Consider the following 21,792-nt stretch of genomic DNA (forward strand, 5'->3'; position numbering starts at 1 on the left):
CGCTTTCATAGTACATGTTTGGTCGTCTGTACACGGCCTAAGCCGCAGGTCTCCAAACCTAAACCCTATTGAGCATCTGTGGGACATCTTTAAACAGAATGGAGGAGCGCAAGGTCTCTAACATCTATCAGTTTCATTATGTCGTCATGGAGTGGAAGTGGACTCCAGTGGCAACCTGTTTTTTTTTTATTCAAAGAACACTGTGAATACAAAATATATATGGGTAGCAAAGTGGCTCTGTGGTTAGCCTGCTTTTAATGTTCAATAAACAAAAAATATATAATATAGAACACGATTTCTATGAATACCCCTTGCTTTTCCCAATTAGGATAATGAATAAAAAGATCCTAAAAATAACTAAACACAATACATTCTGTTCTGGGTAGATGCAGTTAAAGCGGAGTTCCATCCAAAAGTGAAACTTCCGCTTAATTGCTTCCTGTTTTTGACAGGTCCCTTTCCCCACTTCTGGGAGACCGGGCGTGGCCCGATCTTCCAGAAGTTAGGCCCCCTCCACCTTCCTCTATCGCCGGGCCAATCAGAAAGCACCATGCTTCACGCATGCGCAGTAGCGAGACGGGCGTGAAGCCGAAAGGCTTCATTGCTGGGTTCCCTTACCTGGAATGACGACAGCTGCACCCGACAGTCGATCCGAAGATCGGCTTGGGTGCCGATATTGCAAGCTCCCTGGACAGGTAATGCCGCATACACACGACACAATAAATGTTCGATGTGAGCTTTTGGTTGGAAATTCCGACCGTGTGTAGGCTCAATCGGACATTTGCTGTCGGAAATTTCCGACCAAAAAAATGTGAGAGCTGGTTCTCAAATTTTCCGTCAACAAAAGTTCTTGTCAGAAATTCTGATCGTCTATATGCAATTCCGACACACAAAAATCCTACGCATGCTCGGAATCATTGAACTTAATTTTTCTCAGCTCGTCGTAGTGTTGTATGTCACTGCGTTCTTGATGTTCTGAATTTCCGACAATATGTGTGTGACCGTGTGTATGCAACACAATTTTGAGCCAAAATTCTGTCGGAAAAAAAATCCACGGTTTTGTTGTCGGAACTTCCAATCGTGTGCATTAGTGTCCATATAGTAAAAGTCAGCAGCTACAGTATATGCTGCTGACTTTTATTTTTTTTCCCCAAGACGGAAATTACCTGTTGGCACCCTATATCTTTTAGAAAATTATCCCAATAAAGATCCAGGTTTTGGTCTAAAATGGGTCACACGTTATACAAATTTTGTCCAGTTCCTGAGAAAGAAGCTAAAATGTGCTTAAGGCGATTCAGTTCGCATGTGTAGCGCTATACAAGTTTCTCACTCACTCACTCACTCACTATCAGCCACCGCCCACCGGACATAACTCAACTGAAAAAACAAAGGAGCTAGGCTGAAATATGTCAGTCAAAAAGCAGCTGCATCCAGGGCGGTCTTAATAGCATCATGGACCCCTGGGCAAAGTAATGATCTAGGGGCCCCTACAATGGAGACAGTGCAGGTAAACAGACATTAAGTAGGTAGGAGGCAGACAAGTGGAGCTTCCCCTTTTGGGTGGAGCTCCGCATTAACTACATGAACAATCATTCTGTACAGCAAAGAACAGAATGATTCTGTACATTCTGTACAGCAAAGAACAGTGGGAAAATACTACATACATAGGCCCGGATTCAGAAAGGATTTACGACGGCGTATCTCCAGATATGCCGTCGTAAGTCCAAATCTGCGCCGTCGCATCTATACGCCTATTCAGAAAGGCATTTACGTTCGAATTTGTCCAAGATACGACTGACGTAAGTCTCTTACGCCGTCGTATCTTGGGGTGCATATTTACGCTGGCCGCTAGGGGCGCTTCCGTATATTTCCGCGTCTAATATGCAAATGAGCTAGATACGCCGATTCACGAACGTACTTGCGCCCGGTGTATTTAAATACGCTGTTTACGTAAGGTGTACGACCGGCGTAACTTTACCCCTCATAAAGCAGGGGTAAGTCATGTTAAGGTATGGACGTCGGAACAGCGTCGTATTTTACGTCGTTTGCATAAGTCGTACGTGAATGGGGATGGGCGTACGTTCACGTTGACTAAGCATTGAGCCGGCGTAATTTACAGAGAAAATTTGACGTGATACTGAGCATGCACGCGCATGCGCCGTTCGTTAGGCGCGTCATTTACGTGGGGTCACGATTCATTTCCATACAACACGCCCCCTACCAGCCTACTTTGAATTGGGCGCAAGTTATTTCTGAATACACTACTCGCCTCTCAAAGTTACGGCGGCGTAGCGTATATGAGATATGCTATGCCCGCATATAGTTACGCCATTCTATCTGAATCCGGGCCTCTAAGTACCAAAGCTGTCCTGTGCATATAATATATCTGCTAGAATGATGCCTCCCCAGCACTCTGACCCCTCTACACCCCAGATATCCCCCCAGCACTGTAACCATATACCATAAGATACCACTGGTATTGTGACCCTACTACATTCCTGATACCCCCTACAATGTGGCCTCTCTGTATGCCTGATACCTCTAGCACTATAGACACCCAAGCTACCCCAAGCAGTGCTACCCCCTATACACCCCAGTTCCCTTGATATCACCAGCACCATTATTTTATCCACATAGTATCCCCTGTTTCAGTGTAGATACAGTGCATGTAAACGTTTGGCTCTGTGCCCACCTCCAGCACTGCACTCATCTGTAGTGATATAGATGTGTATAGTGTGCCCAGTACTCCGGTTAGATCATTGATGTTTAGATGTTAGTATGACTATAAATTTGTTGTTTCGCAGCAACACACCAGGCTCTCCAGAGAACACAAAATTTAATTAACTTCCAATAACATACAAAGTCCAAAGTCCACAGACGATACAAAGATCCAACAGAGTATTTCAGAATCCCATCTTTTCCTAGACCTGTGCAATATTCATCATAGAGTGACATGACTAGAATGAATGCCAACTTGACTGCCTCAAATACTGGTCTCACACTGGAGGGGGGGTGGTTCTCTGAATGAATGGAAACTTCCCCAAGTCTAATTACCATCAATAAATACTTGTATGTAAGGAAGTATTAGGCCATCTCACACAACTAGTCTTAGATACGATTAACACATCAAAAGGGTCCTCAGCTGTTCCTTTGATCTGTGTTTGACCATTAAACCTTTTGGTCAGCAAACACCTTTTGTTGTGTAACCTTGAATTCCTGTATGTCACACATATATACTGTGCCTTACATATACCACAATATTTTAAAATACCTACATATCTATATTAATATTACAACATCACCTATACCAATCAAGCAGGCAGAAGGAGCGGCAGAGGAGAGAGCATCCCTCCGGGCATTCCAATCCTTACGGCACAAACAGTGCTGGACAGCTGGGCTCACCATGACACCATCCACAATGCTACTTCTGCAGGTGGGCTCTCAGTGCTGCCGACTCAGCAGCTCCTACTCCAGCTTCTACCCTGCTGCCTTCGAGTCCTGAGCATTCAAGCTGCATGGGGGGGTCAGATTATCACTGGCGCTACAGCCCTGCCCCTCCCTACTGGCTGTGAAATAGGTATTGTTCTGCACAGCATAGTGCACTGCTGCCAGTCTGCCTCCGCTGTGTATCCATTGCTCTGAGTGCCATCATAGGACCCATAATTTCGGAGCAGCCTGGGCTCAAAGACCAGCTACTTTGGGGAAAGTGTAGGGGCCCCCATGCAGCTGGGGCCCCTGGGCAGTGCCCGGGTGTGCCCTCTCATTAAGACAGCCCTGGCTGCATCCAATGGGATTCAGCAGCTGTTTGGGTATTTTGAGAGCTGGCAGGGCTGTCTGTTAAAATATAATAGACACACTGGGAGATTTGTCCAACTGCACTGTATAGCATGAATGGAGGAATTTGTTTGCTTCAGCCCACAGGCTGAATGAAAAAAAAATGAGTTTATGACCAGCTTAAAGGGTCACTAAAGGAAAAAAATGTTTTTGCTGAAATGACTGTTTACAGGGTATAGAGACATAATAGTTAACTGATTCTCTTTAAAAATGATTAAAAATAGATAAAAAACAATCATATAATGTACCTACAGTTTAGTTTTGTTTTTGCTGTTGTTTCCTGTTTTTTTTATGTACAGAGACAAAGAGCCAATAGAGGGCAGTGATGCTTTGTAAAACGAAACTGGATTGGTGCTGACACACAGTAATCACACCTCCTTGATTAGTCACCACAGTGAGAAATCTCCCAGTACTGTGGTGATCAGGAAACAGACAATCAGGAAGTGTCCAGAACAGAGAGGAATTACAGCAACATCAAAGCAAAAACGAACAATGAGGACATGAAACCAGGACTGCAGTAAGGTAAAGGAAGCTATTTAGCTAAAAAAAAATTCCTTTAATGACCCTTTAACTCCTGCAATGGAGTCCAATGCCTTCACCTATGGATGTCATACTTATCAAAATAGGAGACTGTCATTTCCCTTAATGTGAAGTGAGAGGAAGGGAGCGAAACAGCGTGACCACTGGTGTAGTAAGTTCCAACAAAGTTTAATTACAAAGAAAAGTTAAAAATAAATACTCGCAAAAGTATAAAAACCGAAACATATATATGTATGGGAGTCCACAAGAGAGTGAAAGCCTGTGGTGGAGGCACAGTCCTAAAAGGGTCCATATAATGGAAAAATGTTATCCATACTTACCGTAATTTTCCTTTCCTGGCTCTGCCTCAGGACAGCACAACCTCTGGGTCAACCACGCCCCTTGACCCCATATAGGACACCCCTGTCTAGAGAGATAAAAGGCAGGCAGTACCTGGTGCAGGTGTTCTTATGAATAGCTTGCGAGGGCCCAGGGAGGGTGTGTGCTGTCCTGAGGCAGAGCCAGGAAAGGAAAATTACGGTAAGTATGGATAACAATTTTCCATTTTCTGGCTCAGCCTCATGCCAGCACAACCTTGGGACCTAACTAGCACATACTAAGGGAGGGAAAACCAACAAAATCTAGACACCAGGTGCTGCCAAAAGAAAATGTATTAACAACCAGACAGACCAGATGACAATACAGAAGTTCTCATCAGACCCAGCTGGGAAGATGCCGCATCTAGTTTGTAATGTTTGATTAAGGTGTCAGGGGAACTCCAACTTGCTGCTTTACAAGCCACCTCTGCCGAAACCTTGCACCAAGCCACCCAGGAGGATGAGACTGCCCTGGTTGAGTGTGCATGAATCTCCTGGGGGGAAAGAGAGGCCTTCCAGAGAGTATACCATCTGAATCGTCTTCACTACCCAGGACGAAATTACTCTTGCGGAGGCCAGCATGCCCTTTCTAGGGCCATTTGGATATACGAAAAGAGCTTCAGACTTTCGAAATGCTTCAGTCCTTTCCAAATGTGTCTGAAACATAATCCTTAGGTCTAACTTGTGTAACTCCGACCCCTCCGGGTCCATCGGTGTTGGTGGAAATGCCTTTGCACAAGGAGATGTAGGTCTTCCAGGTGCTATAGTAGATCCTCCTGGAAGAAGACCTCCATGCCCTCAGCATGGTTGAGATGAGGGAGTCAGACAGCCCCCGGTCTCTTAAAACCTGTCCTTCAATAGCCATGCCGTGAAAGCCAGCGACTGTAAGCAGGATGAAGTATGGGACCCTGAGACAGAAGGTCCTCCTGCATTGGCAACCGCCAGGGTACATCTGCCACCAGACGCACAAGATCAGCTTACCAAGGACGCCGAGGCCAATCTGGAGCGATTAGAATCATCGGGATCCCCTCGGTCTCCACTCTGCGGAGCAGCCAAGGAAGAAACTTCAATGGGGGAAAAGCATAAAGTAGCCGACACTGACCCCACTGAGCCACCAACGCCTCAGATGCGTCAGCACAGGGATCACTAGACCTGGCCATAAACTTCGACACCTTGCGGTTGAGACGAGTGGTCAAGAGATCCACACCCTCTGAGTCCCACCTCCTGCAAGGGAGTTAAAACACCTTTGAGTGCAACGACCAGTCACCCTGGTCCAGCATTTGGCGACTCAGGTAGTCCGCTTGCCAGTTTACCAGATGGTAGACATAAGCCACAGCCATGGTGTTGTCCGACTGAATCCTGATCAGGCGACTTAGCAACCTACTTGACCACAAGTAGAGAGAAAGCCTGAACGCCTGGAGTTCTAGGACATTGATCGGTGGACCCCCCAGATGCCCCCCCAACCCGTGAGGGGGGCGTCCGGCGTAATCACTGTCCACTGGAAGGGAAGAAACGACTACCCGAACCGAAGAGCCGGGGATCTCAGCCACCAACTCAGAGGGACTCTGACTAGGTGGCTTACCTAATCTGACGATCCAGAGACAAAGGAGATTTGTTCCACTTGGACAGTATCCCCTTCAGCAAATCACGAGTGTGGAACTGGGCATACGGAACCGTCTTGAAGAAGGCTACCATTAGGCCCAGGGCTCGCATGCAAAAACAGAGAGACAACCATTTGCGTGATGTCAACACCTTCACTGCAGACTGAAGAGTCTGCAATCTCTCCAGGCGAAGAAAGACCTTTGCTTCCAAGGAGTCCAGGATCAACTCTAGGTACTCCAAACGCTGAGTCGGAACCAGGACCGACTTATGAATGTTTAACACCCACCCGAACTATAGGAGGGTCTGGCTATAGACCCATCCTCCTCCAGTTCTGAGCCAGAAGCTGCTCTCAGAAGACGGTCATCTAAGTAGCCCATGATGGCAATGCCTTGCTGTCTCGGCAAGCTAGGATCGGTGCGAGCACCTTGGTGAAAACTCTTGGTGCTGACGCTAGACCAAAAGAAAGGGCCACAAACTGATAGTGGTCCTCCTCTAACGCAAAGCACAGAAACCTCTGGTGACTTGCGCAAATTAGGACATGCAAGTATGCGTCCTTGACGTTCAAGGACGCCAGAAGGTCCCCTGGATGGAGCGTAGCTACCACCAAATGAAAGGATTCCATGTGGAACTTCCTTACTCTCACGAATGCATTTAGGGCTTTGAGGTCCAAAATTGGACGAACCCCGTCCGTCTTCGGGACCCTAAACAGATTTGAATAAAATCCCTGAAAACTCTTGTCCTGCTGGATGGGTAAAATTACCCCGCAGCTTAGCAAGTCCTGCACTGCCCCTAAAGGGCAGACCGACGAGCCGGAAGGAGAGGGAGACATGAGGGAAAGAATCTGTTCGGCGCATAGGAAAGAACTCTACCAAGCCCCCTGAAGAGACCACCTCGCAGACCCACTGGTCGGAGAGCAGAGAGGTTCACCTAGCTGTGAACCTGCAAAGCCGTCCCCCTCCCCATGATACGGGCAGGGGTAAGGCTATATACATTGGTGGGTTTGGGTGCCGGGATGTGCGGTTTACGCACCCAGGGACGTTTCCGTCCGCCAGCTGAGCCCTTGTCGGCCTGGGAGGGTTTACCCGCGGGCCCTGACCGATGAAAAAAATACCGCTTCTGAGTGGGGAATGAAGGACCCGGCTCACGGCACGGCTCCTTTCCCCTGGTGGACTGAGGGAGGAGAGTGCTCTTTCCCCCAGTGACATCCTTGATAATGTCATCCAGCGAGGTACCAAAAAAACTCCCACCCCTGAAGGGTAAATCAGCCATGTTTTTTTATGGATGCTTAGTCAACAGACCAGCATTTCAGCCAAATCAGGCGGCGCAAAACCACTGTCGAAACAGAGGCTCTGGACATCAAGGATCCCGTGTAGCATCATAGACATATACAAGGCCTTGGACCAACTGGTCGGCCAGTCTAACAAATTAGGGAGAGAGCTGGTGCTCCTCCACAGTCTGGTGCAAAACCTTGCCTATTCAGTGAGTGTCTGAGACACCAAGGTTGCGGCCACAACAGGCCACGATGCAGACCCCAGCATGGTAAACATGGAGCGGGTCAGCGCCTCGGACCGCCTATCAGTATGGTCCTTGAAGGCAGGGGTCCCTTCTATAGGGAGAGCGGTCACCCCTGTTTTAACCGGGCACCGGGGCACACATGTCTTTGGAGTGTGGGAGGAAACCGGAGGACCCGGAGTAAACCCACACAGACACAGGGAGAGAACATTCAATCTCCATGCAGATTGGAGTCGGGGTCCAGATTCCAACCCGTGACTCTCTTGCTGCCAGGTGAGGGATGTACCACTACACCACTGTGTTGCCCTACCTGAGGAGAATTTTTTTTTTAAACTGAAACCCCAGGCGCTGAAGAACTACAAGGACTTCTGCAGCCTTTCTCATTCCTTATTAATGAACTAGTCAAAAGAAAGGGACATATAAGGAAAAACGTTCACAGAGCGGTCTGATTTGTGTGCACAGAGCATTAGCATCACTAAGCGCAGTGATAGTGCCCTGTCACCAACCCAAGTGAGGAGTCCTCCTCACAAGGAAGGTTCTGGTCCACTTACACAGACAACACAGAACCAGGGACGTGACAGCCAGGTCCTGGTCTGTGCCAGAGCAGTCCCCAGGGGATGGTGGGGGCACTTTTTAACCCCCCTTAACACCCGCACGTCGCTCCAACAAAGTATCCATGAACCGCATGTGCAGGAGCCCCAGCTGCCACCTCTGGCATGTTTTGGGGAGGACTCCATCTAGACAGCTTTCAGGGACCCAATTCAGACCTGAATAAATCCCACCCTCCTTTCTGCACTGACCGGGGTTAACCAGAGGACTTACCAATCACTGGAGGAGACCATTCCGCACCACTGCCTACCCTCAGAACACAGCGTGTGTGTGAGGAGAAATGCTGTGAGGTAAAGCTGTGATCAAAAAATCATGAGGAGATCGGTGCTGCGCGCTGTATAATGCTTAGCACTAGAGGTCAAAACCACCTCCAAAATGGCAGCCGGACGCCTCAGATAGAGCAGGAAACGGCCACAGTAAAATGCCTGACTGCAATAGTAAGCTGCGCCATAGTGCGACCACAACAAAATGGCCACCAATGGGAATTCACAGTGGTAGCAGCAGGCTACAAAAAAATGTTGTCGGCGCCGCAAAGATGGCGGCAAAATGCTGCGACGTGGATGAGAAGGCATAAAAGGCCTTTCTGAGCAAATACACCCCCACAGGAAAAAACACCGGCCAGACACCCCACAGTCCCCTGGTGGGAAAATGAGCCCCTCCACATGTCCACCCAGGCAGCAATAGAACAGCAGAGGGAAATATGACAGAGAGCAGGGAAGGGATGACAGGAAGACCCCCGAACCCCAGGAATGCTCAGCCGTACCGACCCGCTGAAGCGGGAAGGACTGTACTTACCCGTCCCTGTGAGGACCCACTGACGCATTCCTGACAGGCATACACCGCATAGGAGTAGCTGTCGGCCCGGTCCACTGTGAGTAACACCACAGCCCAGTCATATGTGGACCCTGGAGCCAAAGCTCACCGGCCACCCCAGGAGCCATGGGGTATGTCGTGGCAGATCCAGCCTCTTTGCAAAGGTGTGCTCACGCTTGCTGGCCGGACTGAGGAGACTACAAGGATCTCTATAACCAGCCTGTCTCTCAGTCGTTGATAGAAGATTCTTTAAGAAGAAAAGAAAAGAAAATTAAATAAAAATAAAAATTTCCTCAGGGCGCTGGGCCCAAAGGGAGGCATACGTCCTTCTCCTTTGCTAGGCAGAAAGAAACTGAGGCTGCATACTGCAGGGAGGAGGGTTATGTCCAGAGGGACCGCCCCCTGGGCGGGGCTGTTCAACTCTGTTAAAGTAACATGTATTTAATTATGTAACACAGTGGTTCTCAACCTTTCTAGTGCCGTAACCCCTTGATAAAATTTCCCAAGCTGTGGGGACCCCTAACCGTAAAATTATTTTCCTATCGCGGGTTGTCGGCACAAGTAATTTGCGCCCCTAACCGCCAGACATTTAGTGCTCCCTGAGTCCCTTCCACTCGTACAAAATTAAAAAAACCCTTATAGTACATTTTAGGATGTACCACTCTTTCTCTTTGTTCTCCTTTCTTTCCCTTTTAATTTTCTCTATCCTCATTTCTTGTTTGTTTTCACCATCCCTCTTTAGCCGTCTTTTTTGTTCTCTCTCTTATTCTTTCTCTCCCTTTTTTTTTGTTCCTCCCCCTCTTTTCCTCTCCCTTCTATGTATTCTCTATTTTTATTCCTTCTCTTACTCCCTGGTGGGCAGTATGGGATCAGTGGCAGTGCTGGCGGGGAGTTGGGATAAGCCAAATGAGATGCTCTTGATCAAGGTCATCTGCTGATCTGAGAACTGTACTGGGGACTTTTAAAGGCAACTCTAATCACAGGTAGTGTTACTCACTGTTTCTCCGACTTTGTGGTTTTTCGTAGCAGTGACACCTATGCTGAAATCAGAAGATAGGGTCTCCTCCAGCCTCTCCCACTTCACATTCCTCACCAGTCAGCTGACCTCTAGTCCCTGCCCCCCAGCTATGCCGTGAACTGAATGGGCGGCTGTGAAGAGGCTGAGTGGGCGGCCGCGTTCTTCAGGAACAGCCCAGGTTTTCGTGACCCCTGGCAAATCTGGGTTGAGAAGCACTGATCTAACATGTTTCTGCCTAGTCCTCTCCTGTGAACAGGAACATAACCCAATTGTCAAGATTTAAGGAGCTGTGTCCGTCAATGGACGATAAGAGAAAGTATAATTTCCTATTAGGTGCTATGAGGAAGAGCATTTCATTCTTTTTAGGGCTGTGATGGTGCGTGGGTTCAGGGTTTCCCCAGCAGAGCAAATAATGGCATCCCAAACTGCCGAACCACAAGCAAAGCAGATTTTCTATTATTCACTCATCTCTGTTTATGGTATAAAATTTCACAGTAACTCATTAAAGTTAGCAGATATTATTGCTTATCTGAATGACTCACTGCTCTACATGGTCTGGAATCAAAGAATTCCTTAAAATAGCCTGATCAAATATATAGCAGGCATGCGTTAACTCTTCACTAGCGATTCCTTTTCATTATCTTCCTACACAACCAAGCAAGCAGGGGTGAACAAAAGTAAAACTTTAAACATTTAAGATACAATATGGTATAACTTATTTTCTACATAAAGTGAAAGACCAAATAGAAAATAATTATAATACTGATGGCAGAAAAACAAAATAAAAAAAAACAAAGGCCTAGAAAAAACAGGTAATTTTCTAGCTTGTTTATAGGGTAAATTCAATTTACAAAATAAATATTTTGGTCTGGACTAATTACACTGTGTTGCTATGTAACGTACAGTATGTCAATCTTGATAGAAAATGTTAATCCTACGCTTCAGATATAATATACAAGGATGGAGAAAAAGAGTCAGGCTGGGTTCATGTATGTGCAAATTGGATGTGTTTTCACTGCATCCAATTTTTATGACATGCCAGTGTGACCAGCTCTCAATGGAGCCAGTTCACACATGTTCAGGGAGGCCGCGGTGCGAATCCCAAAAGGGTCCTGTGCATTTTTGGGTCCGGTTCAGGTGCAAATTCCAAAAAAAAATCCAAAAAAAAACGGGCAAGGGTTGTGGGGATGAGGCCCTTGTCCCCATCAACATGGGGACATCCTCCCCATGTGGAGGTCATGTGGCCTGGTACGGTTGGGGGGGTGCACTCTCTCATCCCCCCCTCTTTTCCTGTGGCCTGCCAGGTTGCATGCTCGGATAAGGGTCTGGTATGGATTGTTGGGGGGAACCTGAAGGGCCTGGTAATGGAATTTGGGGGGACCCCCACACATTTTTTTTCTCAATGACTTTCAATTACTTTTATCTGTATTGCCGGGACCCAACAATTCATTATAGCCGCGAGTAGTTTTAACTTACCTTTTTCCTTTAGAAATGTCATTTTGTGCAGAGACTGTTATAAACACGGGAAACATGCGCTACTTTACAGACATATTATAGACACCCCCCAGGTATGAAAGGAATATTTCACTTTTGTTGTTTCACTTATTTCATTATTAAAATCTCTGCTCCTGAAAAAACGTTAGTTTTTAAAACTTTTTTTGCATTGATACATGTTCCCTGGGGCAGGACCCAGGTCCACAAACACTTTTTATGACAATAACTTGCATATTAACCTTTAAATTAGCACTTTAGATTTTTCATGTTCGTGTCCCATAGACTTTACGGTGTTCGCGTGTCCGAACAAATTTTTTTTCCTGTTTGCATGTTCATGTTCTGCTGCGAACCGAACTGGGGGTGTTCAGGTTATGCCTAGTTGTTAGCCAGTGCTAAGGTCTCATTTTTTCTGCAAAAAAAACACAGAAGGCAAGTAAATATTATATCAAAAATATATATATTATATTTTTGATATAATATTTACTTGCCTTCTGTGCTTTTTTGAAGACTGTGTGACCGGGCATATCTCCCCCTTTCTTGTATACAACAAGACGAGGTTTTTTGACAGCCCTCTGTGCGTTAAAACCTTGTTTTATGCCAGTAAGTGTAATTCCTTCCTTTTTAAGTACTTTTTTTCTTTATATGATTGGAACACTATACTCAATAGGTGCATTGTGTTCCCTACAGTTTGGTCCCTTTTTCCTCCCCTATGGTCCAGCCTATGCCCCTACGCAGCACGGACACATCGGGCTAAGGCGTCTTTCCCCTTCGGGGGTTGATCTGTTCCTGGGGTCCAGGGGATCATGCAGAACTGGTGTCAGTTTCCCATTTCATCCAGGCTGTCAGGTCAGAGTACATCCTCTTCAAAGAAATATAGTATTTGTAATGTAAATATATCTAATTGTAATTATGATGTATAAATTCCTTATATGTTGTTCTTTATTTTTTGCTTAGAGCTGGCCTTATAAATTCTGGTCGCTTGTGGAACCCCTGAGGAAGCCGTCTACGGCGAAATATATTGGGTCCAATAACATCCTAAATCGACCAGTAGCTCAATATTGGGGAAGTCCAGCAACCCAAATCAGAACTCTGACAAATTGTTTTTAAATGATGTATCATGTATTGTACAAAAACCGAATCTTGAGGTTTTAATAAATTGTTATAAAATTTAATTTTCTTATTGCTTATTGTATAGCACCGTCAACATCCCATTCCCTCTATCGTTTTCACTACCCCTATAAAGGGTAATATGGGAAAAAGGTGTCTCCGCTGATGCTTTATCACCAATCCTTGTTTCCCTAACAACCGACATTTTCAAAATCCAATTGTCATTTGGACAGAAAGTGAGCTGAAATCTTCTGAACAGGGGCACAGGCAGCAAAACAAATGTTACAGGGGTGATAACCTTCCCTAGAATATCCAAAAAGCTTAAAAATAGATTTTTTGTCTGGAGCTACACTTACAAAATGTACCTGTTTCAATTACTGTACAAATAGATTTAACTTAAAGCGGATGTGCCATGGGAACAAAATATTAAAAGCCAGCAGCTACAAATACTGCAGCTGCTGACTTTTAATATTAGGACACTTACCTGTCCTGGAGTCCAGCGCCGATCGCAGCAGAGGCACGAGCGATCGCTCGTCACTCTGCTGCTCCCCCCGCCATCCACGCTGAGGGAACCAGAAGTGAAGCGCTGCGGCTTCACTGCCCGGTTCCCTACGGCGCATGCGCGAGTCGCGCTGGGCCCGCCGATTGGCTCACACGCTGTGTGCTGGGAGCCGAGTGTTCCCAGCACACAACGGGCGACAGACGGGATGTGACGAATGCCCGTCTTTCGCCCGTAGCGTGTGGCCGGAAGTGGGTGCAAATACCTGTCTTTAGACAGGTGTCTGCACCCCCCTCCCCCCTGAAAGGTGTCAAATGTGACACCGGAGGGGGGGAGGGTTCCGATCAGCGGGACTCCACTTTAGGGTGGAGGACCGCTTTAAGAACAAACCTACAGTCCCTGTCTTGTTTGGACTGCCTGTATACTGCTGTTCAGAGTATATAGGGCCTGGGGGCCCCACACCTTTTATTTTTTTTAACTTTACAGGCATACTATTAGCAGCCCCAAGGTATATTTAAAGAAATATTTTAACTTTTATTTTTTTCACTTTAAGCATTATTAAAATCACTGCTCCCCAAAAAAATGCAGTTTTTAAAACTTTTTTTTGCATTGATACATGTCCCCTGGGGCAGGACCCGGGTCCCCAAACAATTTTTAGGACAATAACTTGCATATTAGCCTTTAAAATTTACACTTTTTTGATTTTTGACGTTCGGGCCCCATAGACTTTAACGGTGTTCGAATGTTCGCGCAAACTTTCGGTCCGTTCGCATGTTCTGCCGCGAACCTAACCGGGGTGTTCGACTCATCCCTAGTCAGTGGGGAGTATTGATATTTTTAAAAGACTCTTGGACATGCTTCTTAATGAACACAATATATACGGGTATATGTGAAATGATTATCGACACTGATACACGTACACCAACACAGGTTGAACTGGATGGACTATTGTCTTTATTCAATCTTACCTACTATGTAACCATTAAAGGGTCAGTCTACCCAAAAGTGATATGTTAATTATACAGTAGGTAGTGGCATTTAGTGGACTGTTCCAACATTTCTTCTTTTACTCCCCATAATAGAAAATAAATTGAAAAACTGAAATGGAAAGCAGGACTATTTAGTGTAGGTGTGCAGACCTGGGAACCCAAGAGCAACAAACTCTAAAGAGTCCTTGAGAGATATTATAATCTGGTAATTTAAAGTGATATTAAACCTTTTTAGGCACTTTCAGCAGCTGATTTATTGATTTACTGAGTATGCTGCTTCTTCATCTTTTTTATCCTTGCCTATGTTCCTATTTAGACCCATGACTGCTACCCCAGATTTCCTTTTTTAGGGTGGCTCCTTTCTCTTGCTTCATCCTATGGAGTGACCCATGCATGCATTAACTAGAGATACATCTCCCTACACTATGTGCAAGACTTACCTTAAAGCCAAACCCTCAAGCAGCACACTGTCACCGCTGACAGGGCTTCCATCTGCAGCCGGTCTTACTTCCCGGTTTGTGGGCTCCGGCTGTTTGCATGGCTGAGCCGCGATTACATCACCCCCACAAATGCGCGTGGGAATCACAGCCGCAGGTATGCCGATCCTTCATTTTGCATGCACCAGTGACGTTACCGACTGCCAAACAAGAGAATATCTCATAAATGGTGCATGTTTAGGAGATATACATTTTACCTACAGGTAAGCTTTTTTACAGGTAAGCTTTAAAGCTGAAGTTTAGGTATGACTTTTTTTCCATAGTTACATTGGTCCAGATTAGACCAATGTATGCATGTGTCATACCTGTCTGATCCCCGTGGAAATGATAAATCTCTGTTACTACAGTAGTTGCCACTAGCTCCTGGGTCACCAGTCACAGATCGTCTTGCCTTTTTCTCAATGAATGCCAGGTGCTCATTGATTGAACAGGGTGTAGATCTTGGCATCACTACCTGTCTTTCCACCTTGTTTAGTCAGAGAACACTTTGCATTTATTGATAAAATGGTGCTCACATTGAGCAAGCGAGCGAGCAAGCAACTTCCTGTGTACACTTTGCAGCAGGGTAGTCCCTTGGCATGAAACCTGGAAGCTAGCTAACTGTGCCCACTACAGAGATTTAAAGCTTCCACAGGAATGGGCCAGGTATGGCACATGCACACTTGCATTATTCCAAGCTGTAAATATGCTAAAGCCATACCTAAAGTTCAACATGAAGTCTTCATGTACATAGGACATTTTAAAACCTCTCCTAAACTATTAAACTTGACAGCTAGTAATCAACGTTTTGGTGCATTTAGATGCTGCGTTTAGCCGTGTTTGGAAGCATTTTTTTATTGTAAATGGTCAGAAATGTATCTACATTAAAACACCTATAAAAACGTGTTTACTCTCGTTTACAAGCTGTTAAAGGCATTTGGAGTTTCAAACGCCTCTGAAAGTGGTTGTAAACTCTTGTTTACAACTTTATGCTACAAGTAAGCCTATATTAAGGCTTACCTGTAGCTAACAATATCTCCTAAACCTGCAGGGTTTAGGAGATATGCCTGTATTTGCATGTGCAGACGTCATGCGGCACATGTGCACTTAAAAAGTGGATGTAAACCCGAAATTTTTTTTTTTTTTTTTTATGTCACAATGTAGGGTATAAGATTTCCTATCATCTGTGCCCAGTCTTGCCACACAGAGTTAATCCAGCTCTGAGCAATCCTATTTTATTGTTCAGTGAAATAAAACGGATTTACAGAGAAAAACCTTAGTCTGTTCCACCCCCTTGCTGTGAGTGACAGGTTATTTACATATCTCATGCACTAGCCTGAGACAGAGGCACATTCTGTGTAAAAAGTTCACAATTCACATCCCTCTCCCCTACCTTCCTCTCCCCTCCTCTCCCTTCCAGCTCTCCCAGGATTGGCTGCATTTACTGTGTTTTGACTGGATGTTTCTCATCATGGGGTGTGATCCACGGTTCAGTGTGACAAGGAATGTATATTGTAGTGAAAACACAGAACAGAAAGCAGAATATACACAGACAAGTGATCTTATTTAGGTTAGATGTATCTAGTGAGAGCTGGGCAGAGGAGAAGCTCGAGTGATCTGATTGTTATATTGCAGTGTGTGTCTGAGGTCACCTGATCACAGTTGCAACATCAGGTTATTTACATATCTCATGCACTAGCCTGGAAACAGGCATTTTTTTAAATTCCCACCCCCACTCCTTTTCTGAAGTCATGTGGTTACTTCTCTGGATTTTGACTGGATGTTAGGGATCAAGCAAGATTTATTGTAAGGAATACACAAGAGAAAATGCATGTTGACAAGGGGAGTGTAGAGGAGGGCGGGGAGTCTACTGACATCACAACTCCACCCACCGAGCTCCAGACAACAGACCCACCCACATAATCTGCAGTTTTTCGGGTCTCATAACAGAGAGAGGGGAGACATTTGACAGGTAAGGATACATGCAGGAGGCATTTATATCCTTATAGATCAGCACTATGGCAGTAGTTTAGAAAGGATAAGAGTGGGTTTACATCCACTTTAAGCCAACTGAAGCAATGACACTATGTGCCGTTGCTTCAGTTTTGCTGTGCCGTTCCCACACGCATGCGCGAGAGTGACATCATCGCGGCTCCGGCCAATCACATGGCCGGAGCCGCGATACCTGGAAGTCGGGGGAGATGTGGAACGCTGCGGGGGCTTTGATCTGAGGTAAGTAATACATAATCAGCTAGTATTCTATGCATACTAGCTGATTATGCCTTTGCCTTGCAGGGTTAATTTTTTTTTGTTTGCTTTCTGCGGGTTTACTTCCTCCTGAACATCCTTCCTGAACACATTTGTTTTGCTTTCCACAAAATGCTTCTGTGACGGGAGGGCCCGTGGAACCTAGAGTTCCTTGGAAAGGTTGGGAAACCATTGTTTCAGCTCTCCATGGGACAGTAATATTTATCCACAATATCTCCCAGGATATATGTAAAGACTATTCTTGGTTTGTTTGATTCTGAACTCAACATGTTAGTTGAGAGAGCTGATCACATTGGCCTCTGTACAATGAAGGAGACAGGCCGACTCCTGCTATTGTAAGGTGTCCTCTGTTTATACTTATGACAATGTATAATCTACTGTGTGAAGCTCGGTGACAACAAGTCTGACCTGTAGTGAAATCCTGACGGGCATGGAGTCACATCGGCTGCTTTAAAGGATTAGTTAATTAGCTCATGTTAATTTATGTTTCTGGTTACAAGTGTATTGTTAGAGTAATATGAACAGGAGGGCGGAACCCCCCCTCCTCCTCCACTGTATATAAGACTATTTTTGTTCTAATAAACAGTCCATGTTCAGCAAACAAACATGTATCGTCTGGTTTTGTGCTTGTCAACGGTTGGAATATCTGATATCTATATTCAGACTGGGAGGAAGCGGTATATGATGAAAGCACTCAAGCGGAGTGTGGGACGTTTCGTTACAGCGTCTAACCTCAACTGCCTGGAAATGACTCAGTGTACATGTACTGATAAGATAACATAGAGGAGAGTTCAGGGGCAGCTGAAAAAAATGCCCAACTGCTCTTAAACGTCCTTTTAGCAGTAGTAGTGTACATGAAGCCTGTTACCTGTAGAGACCGGAAGTTCAGAGAAGCACCACTGATGAAGCAATTGTGGGGCGCTCAGTCATTGAGACTCGGCTCATCACAGATTGGACTAAGGGGCCAGTCACGGCCCCTTACTATGTGATCAGCTGTCAGCCAATGACAGCTGATCACGTGATGTAAACAAAAGATGAGTAATCGGCTTTCTTTTCTGTTTACGCTGACAGCCGATCACCGGCTTGTGTCAGAGGGACATCGGTCCCGAAGATGGTGAGACATCACCCGGGTATCTGTGCCCACCAGTGCATAGCAATGCCACCAATCAGTGCCCACCAGTGCCACCTATGAATGCCCACCAGTGCCACCTATAAATGCCTACCAGTGCCACCTATGAATGCCCATCAGTGCTGCCAATCAGTGCCCATCAGTGGTTTATCAGTGCCACCTATCAGTGTCACTTAGCAATGCCCATCAGTGCCAACTATCAGTGCCAACTTTCAATGCCCTTTAGCGCTGCCCATCTGTGCTACCTTTCAGTGCCACCCATCAGTGCCACCTCTCAGTGCCCATCAGTGCCACCTCATCAGTGCCCACTAGTTCTGCCTTATCAGTGTCCATCAGTGCCACCTTATCTGTGCCCATCAGTGCAGCCTCATCAGCTTACATTAATGAAGGAGAAAAATTACCTGTATGCAAAATTTTCTAACAAACTATAAAACTGTTTTGTTTTTTTTCATATTTTTTAGCAAAAAACAAACAAACAGTGATTATATACCACCAAAAGAAAGCTCTATTTGTTTTGGAAAAAATATATAAAAATTTAATTTGGGTACAGTGTAGCATGACAGTGCAATTCTCATTCAAAGAGTGACAGCGCTGAAAGCTGAAATTTTGTCTAGGCAGGTCGGGGGTATAAGTGCCCAGTAAACTAGTGGTAAATAAATAGTTTACTTGGAAATGTTTATTCTACTGTTGTTAAAGCGGGAGTTCACCCAATTAAGTATTTTTTTCTCTTTTCCCCTTAGATGTATGCTCGTTTTGTCTAGGGGAATCGGCTAGTTGTTTTAAAATATGAGCCGTACTTACCGTTTTCGAGATGCATCTTCTCCGTCGCTTCCGGGTATGGGTCTTCGGGAGCGGGCGTTCCTTCTTGATTGACAGTCTTTCCGAGAGGCTTCCGACGGTCGCATCCATCGCGTCACTAGTAGCCGAAAGAAGCCGAACGTTGGTGCGGCTCTATACTGCGCCTGCGCACCGACGTTCGGCTTCTTTCGGAAAATCGTGACGCGATGGATGCGACCGTCGGAAGCCTCTCGGAAGACTGTCAATCAAAATAGGAACGCCCAGTCCCGCAGCCCATACCCGGAAGCGACGGAGAAGATGCATCTCGTAAACGCTAAGTACGGATCATATTTTAAAACAACTAGCCGATCCCCTAGACAAAACGAGCATCCATCTAGGGGGAAATAGTGTCATGTGCGGGTGAACCTCCGCTTTAATGTGTTAAAGGGGTTGTAAAGGTTCATGTTTTTTCACCTTAATGCATTCTATGCATTAAGGTGAAAAAACACCTGGCTGTCACAGGCCCCCCAGCACCCCAGTTTTATTTACCTAAACCCCATTCACCTGCTCTGCGCGTCCACGATGTCCTCTTCTCCACGGACTCTCAGTGTTGGTTGGATAGATTGATAGCAGCGCAGCCATTGGCTCCCGCTGCTGTCAATCAAATCCAATAACGCAGCCGCCAGGGGGGCAGGGCCGAGTCATACACTCTGCGGCTATAGACGCCGACTGTATGGCACAGGAGCGGACCCGCAAGGTTACCCCCTTGGGAGAGAGCTTCCCAGAGGGGGTTAGCTATTTCGAGGAGGAGCTGCAAGAGCCACAGTGGGACCCCAGAACAGCAGGATCGTGGCCACTCTGTGCAAAACAAACTGCACAGTGGAGGTAAGTATGACATGTTTGTTATTTAAAAAAAAAAATGAACTTATACAACCACTTTAAGCTGAAATCGGATGTGATTCGCACCGCACTGCAGTGAAAATCACATGCGATCTCTGTGCAATGCGATTTCAGCCATATATATAGTATGGCTGAATTCAAAACTTGCACAGGACCCTTTTTTTGGTCCGCAGCAAAATCTGATCACTTGGTTGTTCACACCCATGGGTGTGAACACTCGTGCGACCCAGAATCGGATTGCATGGGTGTTTACACACATGCGATCAGATTCTTGTCCGTTGTAGCACGTCGCACTGCGATATGCAAACTGATTTTGGAGCGTCATTAACTTTTAACTGACACTCCCAGCAGTTTGCATAGGACATTGTGAATTGCCGCCAGGAGACATGCGATTCGCAGGGCTCCCAGATCGCAGCCGCGTGAACCCGATCCTTAATACTACTTTAAACTAAATGTAACAATACAAATGTTTAGTCCAAAAATAAAAAATATTTCTTATATGGATTTGGGATTCGATGAAAATGGCATCACTTATTATTATTTATGTACTTATTCAGTAGTAATAAATGAAAGTCCAGCTTTGTACAAGGAAATAAAAAAAATAAATAAATGCATTTATCTGTTATAAATAGCTGTCAGTAACCTGCCTCTTTACACCAAAATGTATAGCTGATAATATTTTCATATGCCAATACAAACCATATTTTGTGCATTAACCCAAGTGAAATAAACATATATATATATATATATATATATATATATATATATATATATATATATATATATATATATATATATATATATATATATATATATATATAAAAAGACAAATGTCTACTTTTTATAGTACTCATATGATCTCGAAATCCACAATAAATAATAATTAACTGTCCATTTCTACAGACAAAACCAAAGCAGCTTAGCCTCCAAAAAGATCTCTGCTTGTGTGCCCACCAATCCCATGTGCAGTGAATTCATACAGTGCACACATAATGAACATGAACAGTCGCAATGACAGCCAGTAATATGTAAACATGAAGGCATTCGGGCTGCTCCTATGTATACAAGAAGCAGTACTTACTTCTCCCCAGACCCCCTGCCTTCCAGTCAGTTTCCTCCACTGCTCCATAGCTCTTCACTGCCTTTTCTGTCTCCAAGGTGGCAGAGATGGATTTCTTTAACTCCATGGATGTCTGCATTGCTGCGTGGTGCTCCTGCCTCTGCTCCCTGCTACGGACTCCTTACTTGTATAGACACTGGGTAGGCTGAAAGGTGATAGGTGGGTGGGTGAAGTTGGGGGGAGGACTGTGCCTGCTCCCACTCACTCTATCCTCATGTCTTCTTCTTGGCTCCAGAGCTCAGCTTTAAAAGCGAGGGGGGAGGCTGAAGGGATGTGCTGCAACGTCAGTGCAATGCATCCCTACGGGGCTTAAAGGAGCATAAAGGATGCTGCACGCATGCGCAGCTGAGGTCTGTCTGAGCGCTGGGTACCGCAGGAAGGGACACGGGGTTAACCTATTACCTACTGAGGTACCAGTGCACGTCACTGAAGAGGCAAGGAAATCCTCTCTAGGAGCAAGGGATACAATTACAGTGCGCCTCTGGGTGATTGCATTTGTGTTCATGGCTACTTGGATTTTTACAAAAAGAAAAAAGAGAAAGTCTAAATGATTGAATTTAATTACTATTTTGCTTTTGGTTGAAAATGTTTTTAACCACTTAAAGCGGGGTGGTTCACCCTTATTAACATGTTTTTAGCATAAAATGAGGCATAGTAGCGCGAGCTACAGTATGCCTGTCTTTATTTTTTTATCCCCGTACTCACAGTGTAATCGTAGACACAAAATTCCGACTCCCCGCGGGGAATGG

General features: G+C 45.4%; 1 protein-coding gene across 2 annotated transcripts in view; it reads right to left on the minus strand.

The window, feature by feature from the left end:
• BMERB1 (bMERB domain containing 1) overlaps nt 1–21,356 on the minus strand; it is a 449,511-nt gene extending 428,155 nt beyond the window's left edge. For both annotated transcript variants that reach the window (XM_040356926.1, XM_040356925.1), the window contains exon 1: nt 21,005–21,356. In XM_040356926.1, the coding sequence (XP_040212860.1) occupies nt 21,005–21,122 (118 nt within the window). In that variant the 5' untranslated portion in view covers nt 21,123–21,356. The remainder of the gene's footprint in view (nt 1–21,004) is intronic.
• Nucleotides 21,357–21,792: the final 436 nt, after the last annotated feature.

This window comes from Rana temporaria, chromosome 6 (assembly GCF_905171775.1).
Source record: "Rana temporaria chromosome 6, aRanTem1.1, whole genome shotgun sequence".
NCBI lineage: Eukaryota > Metazoa > Chordata > Amphibia > Anura > Ranidae > Rana > Rana temporaria.